Consider the following 22212-nt stretch of genomic DNA (forward strand, 5'->3'; position numbering starts at 1 on the left):
TAAGCTACTTAACGACACAGTCTATTTCTATTTTATCTTTCTATTCTTGGGTCCTAGCATAGTGACTGACACATAATACGAGTGCTTACCAAATGCTTGTTGATTTATTTCTAGAGTTTCTTATTTAAATATCAGTCAATGATCTAGAAATGATATGTATCTAATTCGTGGAAACAGCTCATGAAGGAAAAGTAGAGACAATAATAATGACATTTACATAGTGCTTGAAATTTGTAAAACACTTTATATACATATATTCATTATTATTATATAAGCTTTCTATTTTTTTATTGAGCCTCACAATCACCATGTGAGGGAGGTGTTGGAGGCATTATTCCTCATTTTACCAATAAGGAAACAGAGATTAGGTAACTTGCCCCTGGCCAACAGATAAGAATACAGGATTTGAACTCTTATCTTCTTGGTCTAGTACTCCATCCTCAACATTGTGACTGCCTTATATGGTAAGTAATTTCCTTTACTGTTGACATGAAAATATTTAGGACAGTACCTTGCATATAGTAGGTAACAAATAATTGCTGGTTTCTGAAACTTATTTAAAATCTTCTGCCTCTTTATTTTATAGCAACAGGAAAATGCTTTATTTCTGTATTTCTTTCTTGGCTTGCTTTTTATTTTGATAAGTACAAAAGGTAAAAAATAGGTATGCCTGTTTTATTTTTTTCATATTTAAGGAATTCAAAACAATACAATTGGTGTCAACATTTCACAGAAAACATTCCATCTCTAAACTGAAGGCCTTTCTTTATCTAGATAATCACAACGTGGCATCCTCATAGACATCACGTCCCACAGAAAACAGTTGACTCAAATTTCAAGGCTTTTATAGGATGGACAAAGGAAGTAGCTATTAGAAAAGCTCTAACAAGAGATGCCAGCATGGGTATGAATTGTTACTGTTAAAAAATCAATTTGCTCAAGTCCTCAGACTGTGGAAAGAACCGTTGTCTGTGTCCCAGACATAGTATCATTTCAATTTTATGTTGTGGCTATTGATTCAGTGAAGATTGAAGCATATCTTACTTTTAAGTAAATCTAGCTGTTGTGAAAAGGTTCAGAAGAATCATGCTGATCCAGGTAGAGGGCTTGTGGTGATTATTGTTTATACCGAAGTTAGACAGAGATACTGTATAACCAGCAGGATCAGATCAAGTTGGGGGGAAATGAGGACACACGTCAATCAAAAGAAGAGAAATTGAAGGGTGAGATAAAACACCATTTGCTAGATGAATCAACCCCCTCACTGATCCTTGTATGTAAAAGATGTTTTTTGTTATACCATATAAGTCTTTCAGCAATTTAATTGTGTTCCTATTAAGCCATGATGAAGAATTTAAAATGCCTTTATTTAGAAGGAGTACCCACTTGAAAGACATCACATGTTCATGTAAATATCTATTTAGAGGGCAGATTTCAAAGGGACTGGTAGAAGAGGTTAAACTGTGTACCTCTACCACAATACTAAAGCTGGTTTCCCAGTTTCCTTTTCTCTTTCTTAGAAATATCAATAGGAAAACTATGAGCAGATGGAAAACCTTCAGACATGAGACATTTATGCCTGCTGTGCTAATGTGCTCCTTTTATTGATATAGATCAGAGGTGGGGAATCCGTGGCCTTGAGGTCACATGTGGCCTTCTAGGTCCTTGGGTGACTGCTGCCTTTTGACTGAGTCCAAGTTTTACAGAACAAATCCTTTTAGTAAGGGGATTTGTTCTGTGAAGTTTGGAGTCAGCCAGAAGGCCACAACCCAAAGACCTAAAAGGCCACATGTGGCCTCGAAGCCGCATAATTGAACTTACTGTAAAGAGCAAAGGAAAACTCCTGTGTCCTCTTTCTTACACTAAAGTTACATGAAGGATGAAATGCTATGAGACTTGAGACTACAAATTATAGTTTAACACTGTGTTTCCATTCTCCTTGTATACGTGAATTCTATTGCCAAGCTAGGAATAAATTTCTTAAATTAAAGAAAACACAATGGTGGAAACTAGGGGACCAGAGTTCAAAATCCAGCCACACATTTGCTAGCTCAGTTGTGTGACTGATCTCTCTGGGCCTCACTTTGCTCATTTGCCAAGGCGGGGAGGGGGATCAATCAATACCTGTATTACTTAACTCACAAGGCTGTTGCAAGGAAAAGGCTCTATAAATCTCTATAGAAAGATACAAAGATAAACTTCTGCTCTTGTTTATTTTTGTTAGGTTACTGACAGCACTTAGCTCAAAAAATTGAAAAAAAATCAATATATTCAATGAAAACTTTAAGAGGATGATTATTGTCCTTACTTTTTGAAGAAAACCATAATGACATCACTACGTTGGAGTCAAGATATGGTGTGTTCACCTGTGGTTGATCGGACCAATATGAGCTCAGAAAGCTCTACCACAGGTCGGGCACAAATAGTCCATATGAACATTTGGAATGGTGATATCTCTAAATTCTCTGCTGCTTCTGCTAATTCTGGCCTAACAATTAACACCAAGAAAACAAATGTTATTCACCAGCCAGCACCATATCATCTACATGTGGAACCACTGGTTATAGCAAACAGAGAAATTTTTAATACTGTGGATAAGTTCACTTACCTCAGCATTATACTTTCCAGGGATGTAAACATAGAAGAGAATAGCCAACCTACACTAGATACAATATATCTTCTGTGTTAGGTTGCATATTTTTCATGCTTTTATTTATGTTCTCTGCTAAATTATCTATCACTAAAGGGGGCAAATTCACTAGTACCTTCCTATTAATATCTAATAATACCATATAATTCTGTGAACAGAAGGCTGGCATAAGAAAGAAAAAAAAATAAGTGTCCCTGGCATGTTTACATGCTTTGCAAAGAACCAGTTTTTGAGGTTTTGAGCTAGGGCCTGAGCATGTGAGAGAAATCAGCCTTAGATTTCTAGACACAGACTCTAGCTAAACTATATTCACGAACATCCAGGCACATACATATTCATATTTATACATATGCCTCCTCTCAGTCATTCTCCCCAACATTTCTTCTGGGAATGCCTTATCCCAGTTTTAAATTCCAAGGCTGCTGCAGACTATCAATCTTTCTCTTAAACAGCAGGTAGCAGCAGATGTTTATATAGGAAATAACACTTGCCCAGGCGCTCTCATGCTGTTTCCTGATTTTTTTTTTTAACCAGGTGGAAGGCAGTGTGAAAATAATCTCTCATGTGTTATTTCCTACCCACCCAGAACCAGGAAGCTCTGTTTAAGCTACAAGGGCAAGTGGGAAATTAAAAAAAAAAATCCAAAACATCACTAGAGGCTATTATAGTCATTTTCACTTGCCACATAATGACTGAGGCTGGCCTTCAGTTAATTATCAATAGTACTTTCAAACTTATTTCTAATCATTTGCAATGTCCCAAGCCACATTTTGAATTTCCAAAGTTAGGAAAAACGAACCCCCCCCCAAAAAACCTATAAAGTAATAAAGTTTTAAATTAAGTGACAAGACTATGTGCCAGCAGTCATTGAACCAGAATGCTATCAAGATAGCCTAAGGCATGGAGATGAGATAAGAAAATGTATCTTCTTCCTTAAATTGGAGAAGTGGGGAATTTGGTAGTGATGAAAAAAATAGATCAGTGGAAGAGATTAAGTACAAAACACATAGAAGCAAATGTATCTAGTATTCAGTCAGCTCCTGGGATAAGGACTCACTATTTGACAAAAACTAATGGGAAATTTGGACAGCTTAAAAAATTGGATTTAAACAATATGTCACACCTCATACCAAAAGAATCTCCAAATGGATATGTGACTTAGACATAAGCGGTCATGTAATAAACAAATTAGGGAAACATGGACAAAATTACCTATCAAATAGAGGAAAACTTCATGAATAAACTTGGGATAGAAATGATCAGAGAAGATAAAATGGATAATTTTGATTATATAAAATTAAAAAGTTTTTGAACAAACATCCATTAAAGATAAGATTAAAAGGAAATAACTGGGAAAAATCTTCGCAGCACATTTCTCTGACAAAGATTTCATTTCTAAGATATATAAGTATTAGCTGATTAAAATTTATAAGGATAAGAGCCAGTCAGGGAAGAAAAAGACTATCTATCACCATATGGAAAAAGACTCCAAATCATTACTAATTAGAGAAATGCAAATTAAAGTAATTCTGAGGTTCTACCTCATTGTTTATTTCTATGGAAATAGATGAGTTCAAAGAGACATGGAAAGACTTACATGAACTAATGCAGAATGAAGCAAGCAAAACCAGAAAACCATCATACACTATAATATCAATGTTATAAAAATGAAAAAAAAATTGAAAACTTTAATAAGCTGATGAAGAATGATATGAGCAAACACCGGACCTGGAGTCAGGAGGACCTGAGTTCAAATCCGGCCTCAGACACTTACTAGCTAGCTGTGTGACCTGGGCAAGTCACTTAACCCCCATTGCCTCAAATAAATAAATAAATAAATAAAATAAAAAATAAGAATGATATTAGCAGAACCAATAGAACAATTTGTACAATATCAACAACAATAGTGTCAAGATAAACAATTTTAAAAGTTGTATACAACTGTCTACAATTCTGGATTGGCCACCCAGAGTGCCAGTTATATAAAAAACAATGTACGTCCTAGCAGAAAGGTGACAGATTTAGGGTGCAGAATGAGGCTACACACACACATACACACACACACACACACACACACACACACACATACACACACATATACATATACATATACACATACATACGTATATGCATATATACGTATATGTACAGACACACAGATGTATATACATATTTATAGAGTATTTGTTTTGCTATCTTATAAAGCAATTTGTTTCTCTTTTCTCTTTTTTTCATTGGATTCTGGTATGGGTTAGAAGGTGAGACAGTAAATCTGTCAATTAAAAGACAATTAAACATGGAGGTAGGGAGGGCTACAAATGTGGAATGTTGTATACACTTTTAGATGCATTATATTTTCAGTTTTGCTCAATTGTTTTACTTTGTTATAAGAGATCTCTCATAGAATGTTGGTAATCTGTAAATATTTGTAACAAAAACAAAACACAGTAGTATTTTTAAAATCTTATGTGCACTCTGAGAATGGAGTCGTTATCATGCAGGACAGTAAGGGAAAAGAGTTGGAGGAGGTAGCATTTGAGTTGGGCTTTAAAATGATAAACATAAACATAAATAACATATGAAAATTCAATAGGGGAAGAGGAACAAAGAAGATATATGCCCATTTCAGGTATAATGAAGTAGAAAAACTGAGAAAGTGTAGGTTATGTGCTTGGGATAGGAGTGGGGTGGTTTTGCTGCAGGGGTTTTTCCCATATATCTCAGACCTCTGGGTTGTGCCAGACGGTATTTGTGAACTAGCACCAAGAAGACTGGAGGCCTTCAAATTTAATTTGCTTGAAACATATGCTTAGGATCCCAACTCCTAATAACGGGATTCTAAGAGTTTAGCATATTTCCTTGCATATAAATCACTTAATAGATTTTTTTCTCATAAACTGTCAAAAAATGAAAGAACAGAAAGTTAAACATGAGCTAATGCTTTTAAATAGACATTCCTTCAGGTGTAATTTGGACTGCATGGCCAAGTTCTGTTACATTAAAAAAAATTAGCACATCTTCCTATAAATATTTTGGGAAGGAGTAAATGTTGGGGGGGGCAGGGAGGAAGGTCTCTTGCTACAAAATAAAATGTAAACGCACAGAAAGAATTTAGTTTACAGGATGGCCCAATCACAGAAAAAAGGGGGGAATCATTTAAATATGTAGATATTTTGTCTACCAGATGCCAAACATCTGGACTGATGACTAAATCTTGTAATTTTACCTAGTTGTTTGATATCAAGAATGGTGTAGGGACCAGACCCATTATGTTTCAATACTACACAATCTCTGGTGAGGAAAGTCCTTCTACCAATATGGGTTTGTACCTTCTCTGGAGTTTATGGTATTTGCCATGTTCCTAGAGCCCCAAGAAGTTAAATAACTTGCCCAGGGTCAGAGAGCTGGTCTGTGTCAGACATCGAATTTGGACCCAGGTTTTCCTGACTCCAAGGCTAGTTTTCTATGCACTATGCCATCCTGGTTGACATCATGAAGATGGAGTGTGGTAATCCTGTGACGGACTTCAATTTGTTTCATTTTGAGGCTTTAATACTTCTTTGCCATAGTTTTTCTCCTTTGATATTTATGAATGAATATTTAAAATGCAATAAAACATAAAAAGAATATATATGTTCTTTGGATATATTTGTTATAGAAACATCTATGTAGATACACATGAACATAAGAAAAATGTAATAGATTGTGTAACAATTAATCAGGAATATATAGAAGTTATATCTCAAAAGGAATGGGGCAATATATAAAAAATGCCTTCTGATTTCCCATACTAGTTGGTTAAATAGTTCTCTAATTGTCAGGATGTGTTTTTAAGCATTTGATTTTTGGTAGCAATCTCCTCTCTATTTTCTTTTATAAACACTCACTTTCCATAGCTTTTGTTATTTGGACTGGATGAAGAAAAATTCCATCCCTTTTTGTTGAGCCATTAATCTGGAGCTTCACCAGGTTTCTTGCCCAAGGGCATCCTTTCATGAAAACTTCTTCCAAGTGATAAAATACACAGAAAGAAATATTTCAAGAAATATGATAAACAGATTAAATATAAATGGAGACAGGATGTTATCAGCAAAAAAAATAAGTACAAGTCCAAAATTGTACATATATTTCCCCAAGGCTTTTAAAATGGGCTTTCAAGGATGGGTGAGAATTTAACCACTCAAGAGAGGGAAGGAGAACAAGACAGGCTTAGAAATAGCATAAACAAAGTTTGGCCTATGCATAGAGTATGTAGATGGATGTCTATAAAATAAGGCTGGAAAAGTAGGGTGATACTAGAATAACAGGATAAGGACTTGGAACTTTACACATGAAGCCTTAAGGAACCATTTAAGATTTTTTAACCCTTCAATATCCTTGTAACTGGACAAGTCAAATAACCCCTCCAGTTTCTCAGTTTCCTCCCTGGTAAAATAATGAGACCACCTTCTACAGGAAGTCTTCCCCAGCCCTTCTTAATTCCAGTGCCTTCCCTTTGTTAATTATTTCCTATTTATCCTCTATATAGCTTGCTTTGTATATATTTGTTTCCAAGTTATTCTCCTATTAGGTTATAAATTCCTTGAGGGCAGTATCTTTTGCTTCTTTTTGTATCTCCGGCACTTAGCACAATGCCTGGTACATAGCAAGTACTTGATGTTTACTGGCTAATTAATTTATTGATTGATTGATTGAACTGGATGATTTCTAAGGTTTCTTCTAGCTTGAGAGCCTATGAGCTGTTGACTGAAAGGAGTGACTAGAGCAAAGCTATTCATAAAAATGATTATTCTGGCAGAAGTTTGAGGATGGACTGAAGAGGGAAGAAAGAGGCATGAGGACTGGTTAAGAGGCTACTGTGATAATCAGGGGGAATGGTAATGGTGATATATAATATTATATATTATAATATTTTGATAATATGTTATATATGAATTAAGAGACAGGGAAGAGTGGATCACCTCAAAGTTTTAAAAATGAAATGGGGTAAACGGTAGTTATTGACAAAAAATTGGTGAGAAGGAGTGTTTAGGCGTAAAGAAAACAAGTTTTGCTTTGTATAAACCCACACTTTAACAACAAACATATCAGCTTTTTAAAAGTGCTATGCTCTTCCTTTATTCATTCAATTCAGTGAAATAAACATTTTACTAAGTATAGACTTTATGTAAAGGCACTATGTGGGCCCCTGGAGATACAAAGACAAAGTCACCCTAAAGAACCTTATGTCCTCCCGAGGGATGCCACAAATGGAGAGGTAAATCCCATTGTAGAGTCATTTTTCTGTCATGTCCAACTCTCTGTGATACCATTTGGGGTTTTCTTGGCAAAGATACTGGAGCCTTTCACCATTTCCTTCTCCAGGAGAGGTAAATACATGCAAGTAACTTGGTCAGGGAAAAAATACTACAACTTTGGGGAACCAGGGAAGACTTTAGGAAAGTAGTGGAACCTGAGTTGAGCCTTGAGAGGTGGAGATGAGGAGGGAAATAAATTCAAGGCATGGAGGATGGCTGATTCCAAAGCAAAGAGATGAGTAGTGTAATACTAAGCTTTGAGAAGGACTAGAAGTCTGGTTAGTTTGATGGCAACGTGGAGTATTTGTAGAGAAGTGGTATGAAATTTTATTGCAAGGACAAGGTAGGGAGTTATATTATGCAGGGCTTTAAAGGAAAGACTGAGGAGTTTGTATTTTTATCTTAGAGATAAGAAAGGAATAGTGAGAGATTTTGGGCAAGGAGGTGACATGGTCAGAACTGTGCCAGAAGGAGCCTGATTTGAAGATACTGTGGAAGAATTAGAGGAGGGAAGAAATTTGAAGAGGGGAGACCAATTAAAAGGCTATTACAGTTGATGACAGTGTTAAAAGCTGTAAAAAGGTCAGGTAAGAATAAGAACTGAGAAAAGGTCAACAGATTTAGCTGTCAACAGATCATTAGTAACCTTTGAGAAATCAAATTCAGTAGAGTGATAGGGTAGGAAAGCCACATTGCAAACAGCTGAGAAGTATGTGGAAGAAGAGAAGAGTAAAAGTTTGATTATGAAAGTGAGGAGATATAGAGGGTGAACTCCAAGGAAATTCCCCTTCCTTCCTCAATGAGTATGCTCCCATCCTTTCTGTCTGCTCCAACTCCTTTCCTCATACTGTTGTTCTGTCATTTTTCAGTTGTGTCTGACTCTCTGTGACCCCTCTGGGGTTCTCTTGGCAAAGTTAGTGTAGGGGTTTGTCATATCTTTTCCCAGCTCATTTTAAAGATGAGGAAACTGAGGCAAACACTGACTTGCCCAAGGTTATGGAGCTAGTAAGTGTCTGAGGTCAGATTTGAACTTAGAAAGATAAGTCTTCCTGACTCCAGGCACTGAGCTCTATCCACTGCACCACCTAGCTGCCCTTCTTCATACTAGGCAACTTCAGCATGCCTACTGATGCTTCCTCAACCATCCTAACTTCCCAGTTTCTCAGTCTACTTAATTCTCATGACCTACTCCTCCATTTTACACACAGAGATGGTTATACCCTTAATGTTCTCATCACCCACGATGTTCCACTTCTATGTTCACAAACTACATTTCCTTGGGCTGGTGGCAATATTTTATCATTCCTTCTTTCCCGATGCCTTAGGAAGCCTAACCCTCTTCATCCTCACTGTGACCTCCAATCTCTATATCACTTAGTTCTTTCCTGATAATTTTTAACTGCCAAATTTAATATTTAATCTAATGGCCTTTTCTCAATCGTCATCCTTCTTGATCTCTCTGCAAACTTTATCTCTGTTTGTCACTCTGTCTCCTCTGGGATACTCATCCATTTTTTAGGAGGGGGGGTCAACATTGCATCCTACCTCTCTAACCACTTCTTCTCAGTCTTCTTTGTTGGATCTTTATTAACTTGTCCCCTAAAGCTTCCTAGCTCCTCCTGTCCTTTCTGTCTATATGATCACACTTGGTGATCTTATCAGTTTTTATGGATTCAACCATCATCTCTATGCAGGTGATTCCTAGATTTATATAACAAGCCTTCATCTTTCTCCTGAGTTCCAACTGGTGTTTGGACACTGGATGTCCAACAAGCATCTCAAACTCAACGTGTCCAAAAATACAACTCATTATCTTTTACTTCAAACCCTCCCCTCTTTCTAACTTCCCTACTACTGATGAAGGTACTGCCAATCCTCCCAATCACCCAGGTTCACAAACCTTGGTGTCATCCTAGAATCCTTACATGAGCTCACTCCAAAAGTCAAATTTTGTTCCTATATAACATCTTTCATACATGTCACCTTCCTTCTAAACTACCAATCTACACAGCCACCATTCTTATATAGGTCTTCATCACCTCTCATCTGGACTACTAAAATAGCTTTCTAATTGGTCTCCCTGCCTCAAGCCTCTCTCCACTCCAATTCATTCTTTACTCAACCGTCAAATTGATTTTTCTTATCATATCACTCTCTTTACTCAATATATTACAGTTGCTCTCTATTGCTTCTAAAATTAAATATAAAGTCTTTTTTTTGATAATTAAAACCCCTCACAACTGACTCCTTCCAACTTTTCCAGTCTTAATACATTTTACCCCCCTTTACATACTTTATATGATCCAAATGTACTGTCCCACTTCTTCTTTCTTACACATAACACTCTATTTCCTGGCTCTTCTGTTTTTACCTTTGGACTGGATTCCTTCATGGGACAGCTAGGTGCTCCAGTGGTGAGAGTGAGCTCATCGTCCTGAGTTCAAGTCTGGCCTCAGACACTTACTAGCTGTGTCACCATTGGCAAATAATTTAACCCAGGTTGCCTCAATTTCCTCATCTGTAAAATGAACTGGAGAAAGAAATGGCAAACCACCGCAGTATCTTTGCTAAGAAAACCCCAAATGGACTCATGAAGAGTTGGACATGACTAAAAAGTGACCTAACAACAACAGATTCCCTCATGCTTGGAATATTTTTATTCACTCCTATGCCTCCTTGCTTCCCTTGATTCCTTCAACATTTAGCACAAATTTCACTTTTGTAGGAAGCCCTTCCATCCCTAGTCCCTTTCTTTTAATTAAGATTACCTTCCATTTATACTATCTACATCTTATATGTACACAGTTGTTTGCATGTTGTCTCCTTTATTAGAATGTAAGCTCCTTTAAGGAATCCTATTTTTTGCCTCTCTGTTTATCTCCAGCACTTAGCTTGGTGCCTGGTATGTAGTAAGTGCTTAATAAACGCTCATTCACTGAATGGATAATGATAGCCCAAGGAGATAGCAGAGCAAGTAATTTTCTTTTTCAAGAGTGAGAAATATTTAGGGATGTTAATAACAATAACAATAACAATAGCATTAATATGGCACTTTAAGGTCTTCAAAGAGCTTGTGTGTAGAGGGAAACCATTAGATAAGAGATGGAAAATCAATCAATCAGTCAAGAAGCATTTATTAAGCACTTATCATGTGCCAGGCACTATGAAAATTTGGAGCTGGAAGAGATTTTAGAAAATATTTGGTGCAATTTCCTCATTTGAGAGATAAGAAAATAGAAGTCCATAAAGGGGAACTGGCTTGTTCAAGGGCACAAAAGTAGTAAGTTACAGACCCAGGACTGGTAGTCAAGAAGGAATTTATAGGATGATAAATTTTGAGCCAAAAGAGACCTTAGAGGTCACTGAGCCCAACTACCTCATTTTAGAAATCCTCATGACCTCCTCCCTCCACTCCACCTTAGTTCCACGCAGAAAGAAAATGAAAACCAGAAAAGGTAAGTGATTTGTTCAAATCCATACCAATAGTAAGCAGTACAGATGGGATTCAAACTCAGTTCCCTCTGAGGGTCCTAAATCCAATGTTCTTTTTAATGCGCTGTGCTGGCTCTCCCAATGAATCTCATTTAGGGGATACAGATCTAGTCTGAGCAGTTTGGCAAAAGGAGATGAGAGGCTGGATGATGGTTTCAAAAGGGAGGAAATAGAAAGTATTTGGTTGATTTGTTTATTTAAATAAGAAGACCTGGGGAAGTTTAAAGTTACAACTGGAAAAGTCTATGAAAAGGAAGCTACTGAATATATTAGAGAAGCAGGGACTGATTACCAGGATGAGTTTTTAGAGAATAATTTTAATTACAATCTTCTGAATTTTATACCCTTTTTTTCCTCTTCTTTTCACTAGACCTAATATTTCTATAATTACACAATACTTTCAGAACGCTGCACCTGGCATCCCCAGAAGTAACTTTTAGTTCCATCTCTTTTCCCTTTAGGCTGATTCCATTTTAGGGGACCAATGTTGTCATTATTTGAGTAAATTAGAAGTGAATCAATAATGCATTAATACAAATTTCATTTCTGTCCCTTAAAGCATTTTGTTTACAGGATACTGGGATAGACATAAACACTCAAAGTCAACTTTCATCTTGAAACTTGACCCTGTGTCATATTTGCTTTTTATAAAATGACATTAAAACTCTAAATTTCCACCAGTGATTAAATGTTGGGTTTTTAGATATCTAGCTTAGTTCTAAGGTTATTATCTTAATACAGTTAAAATCTCTCTATGAAGGTTAGTTTGCCATGATATCCTTAATAATTACAAAGAAAATGTCCTTTTTTTAATTTTGATGGTATGGATAGAAGAAAACAGTCTTGTTTGAAATTTACCATGCTCTTTTATATGTATGTATGTATGTATGTATATATATAATGTATCTATCTATCTATCTATCTATCTATCTATCTATCTATCTATATATATATACCTAGAGAGAGAGAGAGAGAGAGAGAGAGAGAGAGAGAGAGAGAGAGAGAGATACACGCTTCGAATGACAACAGAAGTAGGTTCCCTGGGGCCTTTCATAAAACAATTTTCAGCAGCTCTACTAATTAACATCCTTCCAAAGTACTGCAATACTAAATTGTTCCCAGATGATGTTGGAACAGCCACAGTGATGTTACAAATGAGAAATATCTGTTGCACCAAAAATGTCTTATTTTGTTTTACAGTTTTTGACCATTTGAAAATATATGAAAATTCCAATTCATTTAGCTTCAAATCATAAAACTTCTTAAGAAAAGTCTCCAAGTACTATGCAGAGGGAGGAGAATTTTAAAAAACTTGAAGAGGGGAGGTCATCTATATTTCTTTTGAATTATTTTTCTATGCATATTGTTAATTGCTGTTAACCCAGGTATAAATTAAATTTTAGTCATGACCTTTGCACACTGAAGAAACAAAAGGGGAGTATTTATTCATTGACTTCCGTTTCTTCTCTATTCTCCCCACCAGAAGGATGTAAGATCCCTGAAGGTAGGGACTGTCTCACTTCCTTATTTGGATAACTAGCAATTAGAACACAACCTGTCACATAAAGAAGGGAATAGGGAATTGGCCTGTGATACTACTGCACAGTGACCAGTGCTTAGCACAATGCACAGCACACAGTAGGCATTTAATAAATGTTTACTCATTGATTATGGGAATTCCTGGGTCAGGAAACTTTCTCTTTTAATGCAAGTTGCTAACTTCTCTGCAATTTAGAGTCCAGACTTCACTCGCATGTCTAAGCTGCCTTCTCTCTCTTTGTCCCTATGATCTCCTTCTCTTGCTGGTGAGTTGCTCTCTGGACCTCCATTTTGAGAAATGGGCAAGATCCACCATCCTTCATTCTCTAGGTTTCACCACCATGATGCTCCCTGCTTACCAACTTTTCAGCTTCCTTTCATGTACTGTTTTTCCTCATTAGAATGTAAGCTACTTGAGGGCGGGGACCATCTTTCTTTTTGATTATATTTGTGTCTCCTGGGCTTAGAACAGTTCCTGGCACATAATAAGTATTTAATAAATGAGAGTTGACTTGACTTGATAATCCTAGAGCACAGCAAGGTTAGGTGGCTTGCCCAGGGTCATGTAGCTAGCATGTATAAAATAAGAAAGTTGAAGAGTTGGATAAAGAGTTGATCTGTAAGCCAGGCACATTTTTTCTGGCTTTCAGTCAACTCTTTATCCAGTGTATCACACTACTTAGCACATAAAAGGAGCTTAAATGCTTGTTGAAATGCATTTAATTGATTGAAAATTAGTAATATTCCAGGTATACTAGAATTCTGTTGTAATGCATGTGGTAGGAACAGAGGATACTGCCAAGTAAAAGACTATTCTTGCTGGAGAAGGGTGGAATCCTGTTCTGGCAAAGCAGATGACTTTAATATTGAATAATTAGGGTGGAGCCAAGATAGTGGAGAAAAGTCAGGAAGTTGCCTGAGCTCTCCCCAGTTTCCCTCAGAAACAATGTTAAATCAAGCCTCTAAACGGATTCTGGAGAAACAGAACCTACAAAAAGACAGACTGAAACAATTTTCTAGCTTAAGATAACTCAGAAGGACTGAAGGAAACGCCTGTCTCTCTTGGCAAAAAAGGGAGTGCAGCCCGATGCAGATGGTGTCCAGGCAAGCCAGTAGGAGGCTCTTAGCCAACACAGATCAGCAACTGAGGTCCCTTGGTCCTAGCTTAGACTGCTAGTGGCACAGCAGGCCTGCTGTGAGGCCTCCAGCCCCAGCACAGAAGGCAAATTGCCAGCCCAGGAGCCCCTGGCACAACAGCCACAACTAGGTCAGCACAGTGGGTAAGCCACCAGTGCCCGTGGCCATGGTGCAAAAAGCCAGTGACCAGACACCTGACCCTAGCACAGGAAGCCTGGCCCCTGTGCCATAGGAGCAGAGCTCAACTTGAAAAGTCATTAAATAGGCGTAAAAAGAGTATAGAAAAGAGCCGTCACCATAGAAAGCTACTATGGAGACAGGGAAAATCAATACACAAACTTAAAAAGAGACAACAATGTCAAAATGCCCACATGCAAAGTCTTAAAGGGGAATATGAATTGGTCTCAATGGCTAAGAAATAGAGTGGTGAATTAGTGGAACAGGTTAGGTACACAAGGCACAGAAGTAAATAACTATAGTATTTTATTGTTTGATAAACCCAAAGACTCCAGCTTCGAGGATAAGAACTCACTATTTGACAAAAATGCTGGGAAACCAGAAAATAGTATGCCAGAAACTAGGCATAGATCTATATCTCACACTATATACCAAGATAAGGTCAAAATGGGTACACGATTTAGACATAAAGGGTGATACTATAAGCAAATCAGGAGAGCAAGGAATAGTTTACCTGTTGGGTCTATGGAGAAGGGAAGAATTTACAATCAAACAAGAGATAGAGAATATTATGAAATACAAAATGGATAATTTTGATTACATTAAGTTAAAAAGGTTTTGCACAAAGGAAACAATGCACCCAAGATTAGAAGGAAAGCAGAAAGCTAGGAAACAATTTTTACAGTCAGTGTTTCTGATAAAGGCCTCATTTCTAAAATACAGAGAGAACTGAGTCCAATTTATAAGAATACAAGTCATTCCCCAATTGACAAATGGTCGAAGGATATGAACAGGCAGTTTTCAGATGAAGACATTAAAACTATCTATGGTCATGTGAAAAAATAATGCTCCAAATCACTACCGATTAGAGAAATGCAAATCAAAACAACTCTGAGGTACCACCTTATTCCTGTCAGATTGGCTAACATGACAGAAAAGAAAAATGATAAATGTTGAAGATGTGGGAAACTTGGAATACTGATGCATTGCCCAACTATTCTGGAGAGCAATTTGGAACTATGCTCAAAGGGCTATAAAACTGCATACCTTTTGATCCAGCAATCCTAAAGAGATCATAAAAAGGGAAAAGGACCAACACGCACAAAAATATTTATAACAGCTCTTTTTTGTGGTGGCAAAGAATTGGAAATCAAGGGGATGTCCATCAGTTGCGGAATGGCTGGACAAGTTGTGGTATATGAATGTGATAGAATGCTATTGTGCTATAAGAAATGATGAGCAGGAGATTTCAGAAAAACCTAGAAAGACTTACATAGACTGATGCTGAGTGAAGTGAGCAGAACCAGAACATTGTACACAGTAACAGCAATACTGTGTGATGATCAACTGTGATAGACTTAGTTCTTCTCAGCAATACAATGATCAAAGACAATTCCAAAAGACTTATGATGAAAAATCCTATCCACATCCAGAGAAAGAACTGTGGAGTCTGAATGTAGATCGACAAATACTATTTTCACTTTTTTTTTGTTTTTTCTTCCTCATGTTTTCCCCCCTTTTGATTCTTCTTTTATAACATGACTAATGTGGAAATATGTTTAACCCATGATTGTACATGCATAACCAAAAGAGATTGCTTGCTGTCTTATGGAAGGGGAGTGGAGTAAGGGAGGGAGAAAAATTTGGAACTCAAAATTTTATAAAAAATCAATGTTAAAATTATCTTTATATGTAATTGGAAAAAACAAAACATTATTAAGTGGAAAAAAAATTGCAAAAATGAAATTTTACTACTACATCTCCAAAAAAAAATAACAAAACAAAATAATACAGTTGCCATCTTAGGTCTCCCCTATCCTATACTAGATGTAATTGATGGAAGAGGCAGAGGCAAAATATGTTGTCAAATTAATAATTACCCCCATTCAATTCTACTGCACTGTATATGAAAAAGAAGGCCATTCGCTTTCACTGAATAATTTAATGACGTTAGCCTGTTTATGACTTCTTTAGTTTCCATGTATAAGCAATATAGGCAAAACATCTCTAACATTTACCCAAATTTGTGTTTTATTAAAAATACAAACTATTATGAGCTGTCCCAGATGTCAAATTCAAAAGACATACTACCAACTACAAAATCAATAATAACTTGGACTCTTTCCATGGCCAGAATAAAAGCCACTCTGCATGACCATGAAATAGATCAACATTCTTTACCACATTCCAGCTAACATAAAAGTTAATATAAAATGGATGATAATTTGCAAGTGGTTATGTTCTACACCATACAAAGCAACATTATCTTGACGTATTTGTATGGTACAATTACTATGCAATACCTCAAAATGGCATCAGGAAACAACTCATTCCTTTCCAAGCATGATGAATACGATGTTAGTCACTATCACCATATGATAAATGACACCTTTTTTATTCATAAATTAGATGTCAGACTCAAGTGAAAAATGTGCATCCTAGTCAATGGATTTATTCCAAAGCTTCTTAGAATTAGTCTCTATTGCTGCAGACGGATATGATAACAACCACCTTTCACTGTTTTACAGATGAAAACAGTGCATGTCAAATGATGGCTTTACTTTCCCTGTGTTTACAACTTTATTAAAACCTTCCAACAAATTCTTTAGTGAACTAAGGATTTATAGAACACATACTGGTCTGTGTTCTAACAGGAATGTGTCATACGATTGTTCAAGTATCAGAGTACGATGCCAATCTATCTCACAGCTAATGAAGAAAAGATCCAAAGTGTAAAAATAGTCTGCTGTGGCAAGAAAGGGAAAAGAGCAACAAGCAGCAGTGGTGGTACTGAGACACAGATCACATTCATGGGCATAAACTTGTAAAATTTAATGGAAAATAAAGCACACACTCAGAACTAGCAACGACTCTATGTTACCTTTGCACCCTTAGGTCATCACTTCACTTTTCTGGATTTCAGTCTCTTCACTCATAAAATGAAGTGAACAAGATGACCTTTATGGGCTCTTCACTTCTAAATCATGATTCTAAGGTGAGGGGAAGGACATAGGGATCTTTGGAACAGTGGCTTAGGTTGATTTATAAACTCTATTTTAAGGAAAACACAAGAAATCCGATTGTCTAAATAATATATCAATACCATACCAACAGAAGAACTGGAAAATCTAAAGCACTTCTAAAATGTATTAAAAAATATACCTAAGACTTTTAGAAAAGGAGCAGGGTATAGTAGAGAGATGGCCTCCTAGTCAAAAAGATCTGAGTTAAGTCTTGCCTGTGACATGTACTAGTGTAAGGACTACGGGGAAGTCACTTCACTTCTCAGGAGACTCTCTAAGACAGTAAATAGCAGAAGAGTTGCCAACCTGTTTCAGTGGAAAGATTTACCACATCAAGAAGGTTTTCAAATACCAATGAGGTTACAAGTTAAGACCTCCATGTTTTAGGAAAGAAAAAAAAAACTCACTTTAGAAAAATCATTCATAATAAGGAATGTCCTCTTTATAACAATTGATTCCAGAAAGAAGCTATATCGTTTTATAGTTAATATTGCAACTCATGAGGAGGAAAACAACTTAGAAAACTTTACAATTTTCTATCAGTTGTGTTGATAGGAATTAACATGCATCCTTCAGCAGCTGTGCTCCAATCAGCACACTTTTGAAGTGGCAGAACTATGTTGATATCTGATATCGGAGAAGAAAACTGTTCAGCTGTGAATGTTCAGAAAGAATAAAGTTATAGCATTTAAGGAAAATGAGGCTCTATTCCTAAGGAAACATCCCAAAGGAGGTGAATTAGGAAGAGTCAGAGAGAGACAGTAATGGGTACTTCCCTTTAAAAGGTTATTCAGAACCATTAGCAAAAGGAGAGAAAACAGAAAGAAGCTAAGGCTGAGGATAAAGTGGGTTTATTCTGGGAGATGCTAAAAGTGGAAGAAGGCTGAACTAGTATATTTAACAACTTGATACTAACAAACAGCTAAGGCTATCCTGAAACAGATCCAGCTGGCCAAAATGAATGAAATGATCTGTTGCAGCCTGAAGGATAGAGAAAGAAAAACTGATTTTTTTAAAGATCGGATCATCATTTAACTTCGTCACAAGTATGCCATTTGTTTTTAGGAGGGTTTTTTTTTGTTATTTTACTATACCTGGTGTTTTTCACAGTTTAAAAATTTGCTTCACTATTAGTGAAACAGTTAAAATTAAATTTTTCTGTTATACATTGTATGCATGAATATAATAAATTATTTTCTTAGTTGTCAAAAAAATACCAATGACTAGTTAGCTTGAAAAAGAGAACTTTGACAAGTTCACTAAGTTTCAATGACTCAAAATTTTTCTTTGTTTTTCAAGTTAGAAAAACTGGGGTTTTTCTGTAAGAAAATGAAATAAAAGGCAACCAAAAGAAGAGGGCCATCACTAAGGAACACTATTGGGTATAAAGCAATGGACAGATCTCTTGAAAACACAATAGAATGTCAGGGTTGGGTTAATATTGAATGGGATGACTAACAGCATTGAAAAAGCTTTCTAGAGTGGTAGTGGAGAAACTACAAGTCACTGTATTAAAGAGACAGGACTGGAATTTTAGTATAACCAAAATCTACAGTTAAGGAAGCTGCCATATGCTTAGGTTTTAATGCATTTGTATATTTCTACAAATAATACACTGGCTAGGCATGATGGTGCACTCTTGTCATCCCTGCTCCTGGGGAGGCTGAAGTTGATAGATAGATCATTTGAGCTCAGCAGTTCTAAGCTGAAGTAGGGCAAAGAGTATTGGCTGTCTGTACTAAGTCTGGCACCAATATAATGAACCTTTGGAGCAGAAGGCCACTAGGAGGCCAAAAGAAGTGGTGAATCAATCCAGTTCAGAAACAAAGCAGGTCCCGTGTCAATTAGCAGTGGGATAAGCCCATGAGTGTCCAATGCACTTCCAGCTTGGGTAGGACAGCAAGACCTGATTACAAAATATTAACTAGTAATAACAACAATGTTAAGTTATTATTGTTGTTGTTATTGCTGTTATTATTGTTGCTGCTAAATAATGACCAAGTCTGATGTACTACATGGGTGGGCTGTTTATGTTACCTTACCACTGAATATATATGCACTGAAAATCTTGAAATTGAAATACTTCCTATAAGAATACCCAGACTTACCCAGGTCTGTCTTGTACAAAATTTGGGGCTATAGCGGCACAGTAAAATCAAGCTAACTGAAATATCTTCCCAAAGACAGAACCCTTTATTTTACTCACTCCAGTTCTGTTACTATGTATGTGGACCTCACCCAAGTCAACTATGAAATTGCTTCTTGGGGTTATGAAAGCAGACAGATGTTAATAGTTGAAGCAATAAGTGGGGGCATCTGGAACATTGTGATAACAATCAGCACTGCACGAAAAGGAATATCTTTTAAACATTGTACCAGCAGCAAATATAATCATTCAACTATGGTTTACAAACAATAGTCTGAACATACCAATAAATGACATGGGTTGGTGGACCATGGATATATTTATGTAAACAAAAAGAAAGGGAGGGTATTAAAGCAAATTATGGAGAAAATGGGCATTTGGGGCCCTAATTTTTCAAGACTGGATTGCTACATTGATTAAATTCACCAAATAGCTGTATAATGGTCCAAATCTTTTTTTTTCTTTTGCTTAGAGATACTATCTTAATGTTTGTTAATGGTGAGATAGGCTATGCACAAAGAAATTATTCCTTTTGCAACTAGATCCTGGACTTTTATTCTGGGGTGCGGGGATGACAGAGATAAGAGGGGAGTTTGAGGAAGTGGAGAAGAGGGAGAAATGAGAGGCAAAAGCAAGTGACTTGCTTAAGATAAAAGGAAAGGGACACACACTGAGAGATACTTAGAAGATTAATAATATGCAGATTTTCAGGCTTCTCTTACTCATCTACCTCATACTGCTGACAGTGATGTACACAATGGTATATAATTATCTCAGCATAAAGGAGGTATGTTTATTAAGGCAAGGCCATTGATGATGTGGTATAAAACGGTCTCAGCACGTCCATGGTGGACACATGTTGAAATGCTACTCTTGAAATCAGTGTTCATGACATAACACTATTAAAACCCTCAAATTAAAGATCTATGTGTGCACACCTGCTGCCTGTCCCTAGGAAAGAACTAAGTAGGCAGTTCTTACCCTTTGGTTTACTATACCTATATTCTATTCTTTTAAAATGATATTATGAAACTGAGCCATAGACATATAAGTAATAAGTCATTTTACAATAGTTTTAGTAGTTAGTCAAATCCTTATACATTATTTTTATAGCTCAAATTAGAGTAGGAAAAATACCTGTAAAATGGCAACCTCATTGCGAAGTTGACTTTCTTGTTTTGTTGGAAATCTTAACTTGTCAATGATTTTAATAGCCACATCTCTTCCTGTTTTACGATGTTTTCCTATAAAAGACAGCATTAAGGGGCAATGTTAACACAACAATAAATTGCTCCTTATTACACCTGAAGTGATTACCCATCTTGGAAATTTGTTGAAGTTATTTGGGATGGTGTAGAATTTTCATAGCATTAATGAGTGTTCCCTGAAAGGTTCTGAGGACTATACAGCCTCTGAGATTCCTTCCAGCTTTAAATCTATGATTCCGTGTCATTTTACGAGGAAAAGCAAAGGAAAAAAATATAAACAAAAATAAATTCCAACCTACATTCTGGAATCACAATTTTAAAAACCAGAATCTTCTTGTGAAAGGAATAATCTGCCTAATAACATGGATTCATATCCAAAATGATTCTGTTCTCTGGTTAAATTCATTTAGACTCTCCCCGTTACCTAATTTTCTAAGACATGATTCACAATCGTCTACAATTCAGATCACCAATATATGTATTTAAGAAAACTGGAAAATAGCTGTGCCAGTATGACAGCAGTGAAATCTCATGACTTAAGACTTTGACACTGGTGTTAGATGAAATGTGGCGGTAGGCAAGAGTCCCTACCTGAGTTATTGAGCATATTATAAAGAAGAAAGAGAATGAGACACCATGAATAAGGGAAAGGAAGAATAGTAGATTGAATGTGAAAGACCAGAAGATAATCTGGGAGCTTGTGAATCTTAAGTTATATATGAATAAAGCAGGGAAGAGTAGTAAACTTTTATAGCTAAGATGTTTGTGAAATCAATAAATATGAGGGTACAGAGCTGAACCTGTGGTGATACCCCAGAATACACTTTGGAATTTGTTTTCTCTAATAATTTCCTTCTTTGCTTTTCCTCATAAAAATAGAATACAAAAAAGTCAACAGAATCAGATTTAGAACTATAAGGAATCTCAGAGGCCCACCCACTCATTTGACAGATGAGAAAACTAAGGCCCAGAACAGTTAAGTGAGTTATTCAAAGTCACATAGGTAGCATTCTATTATGATCCTCACAAAAACTCTGGGAAGTAGGTGATATTATTACCCCCTATTTACTTATAAGGTAGCTGAATTGCCAGGTTAAATGACTTGTCCTGGGTTATACAACTTAGTGTTTAAGGCATGATTCAAACTCAGATTTTCTTTTTGATTCCAAGTCTGGAGCTCTATGCAATGTGCCACCCAGCTGCCCACAAAGCCAATTTGTCTCTTTCTCCTATTTAATTCTGGGACCAATTCATTGTCCATCAGCATAATCTATCCAACATATATGTGCTGTCAGACTAACTAAACAGGCTTTTAATCCACTTTTATTTCTGGAAACAGACATTTTTCCCCATTTTTTTCGCATTACCAGAAATTATTCCTAAAATTAGAGATTATTAGAATTATTATTGAATTGTTATGAATCTCTTTGAGAAGGCACTGTAATATTCTGGGATTTGATGCAGTCAGATGCAGTCAAAAGGATATCTATAAACAGAAGTACCTAAAGGGTGACAACATCTATGTACAAAAGATATCTATAAG

At 36.4% G+C, this 22212-nt stretch overlaps 1 protein-coding gene across 1 annotated transcript in view; it reads right to left on the reverse strand.

The window, feature by feature from the left end:
• PRKD1 (protein kinase D1) overlaps positions 1–22212 on the reverse strand; it is a 389696-nt gene that overhangs the window by 33146 nt on the left and 334338 nt on the right. Inside the window, exon 13 of the mRNA XM_027870203.1 lies at positions 20599–20705. Within this exon, the coding sequence (XP_027726004.1) occupies positions 20599–20705 (107 nt within the window). The remainder of the gene's footprint in view (positions 1–20598; positions 20706–22212) is intronic.

This window comes from Vombatus ursinus, unplaced genomic scaffold, assembly GCF_900497805.2.
Source record: "Vombatus ursinus unplaced genomic scaffold, bare-nosed wombat genome assembly UNPS02014794.1, whole genome shotgun sequence".
Taxonomy (NCBI): Eukaryota; Metazoa; Chordata; class Mammalia; order Diprotodontia; family Vombatidae; genus Vombatus; species Vombatus ursinus.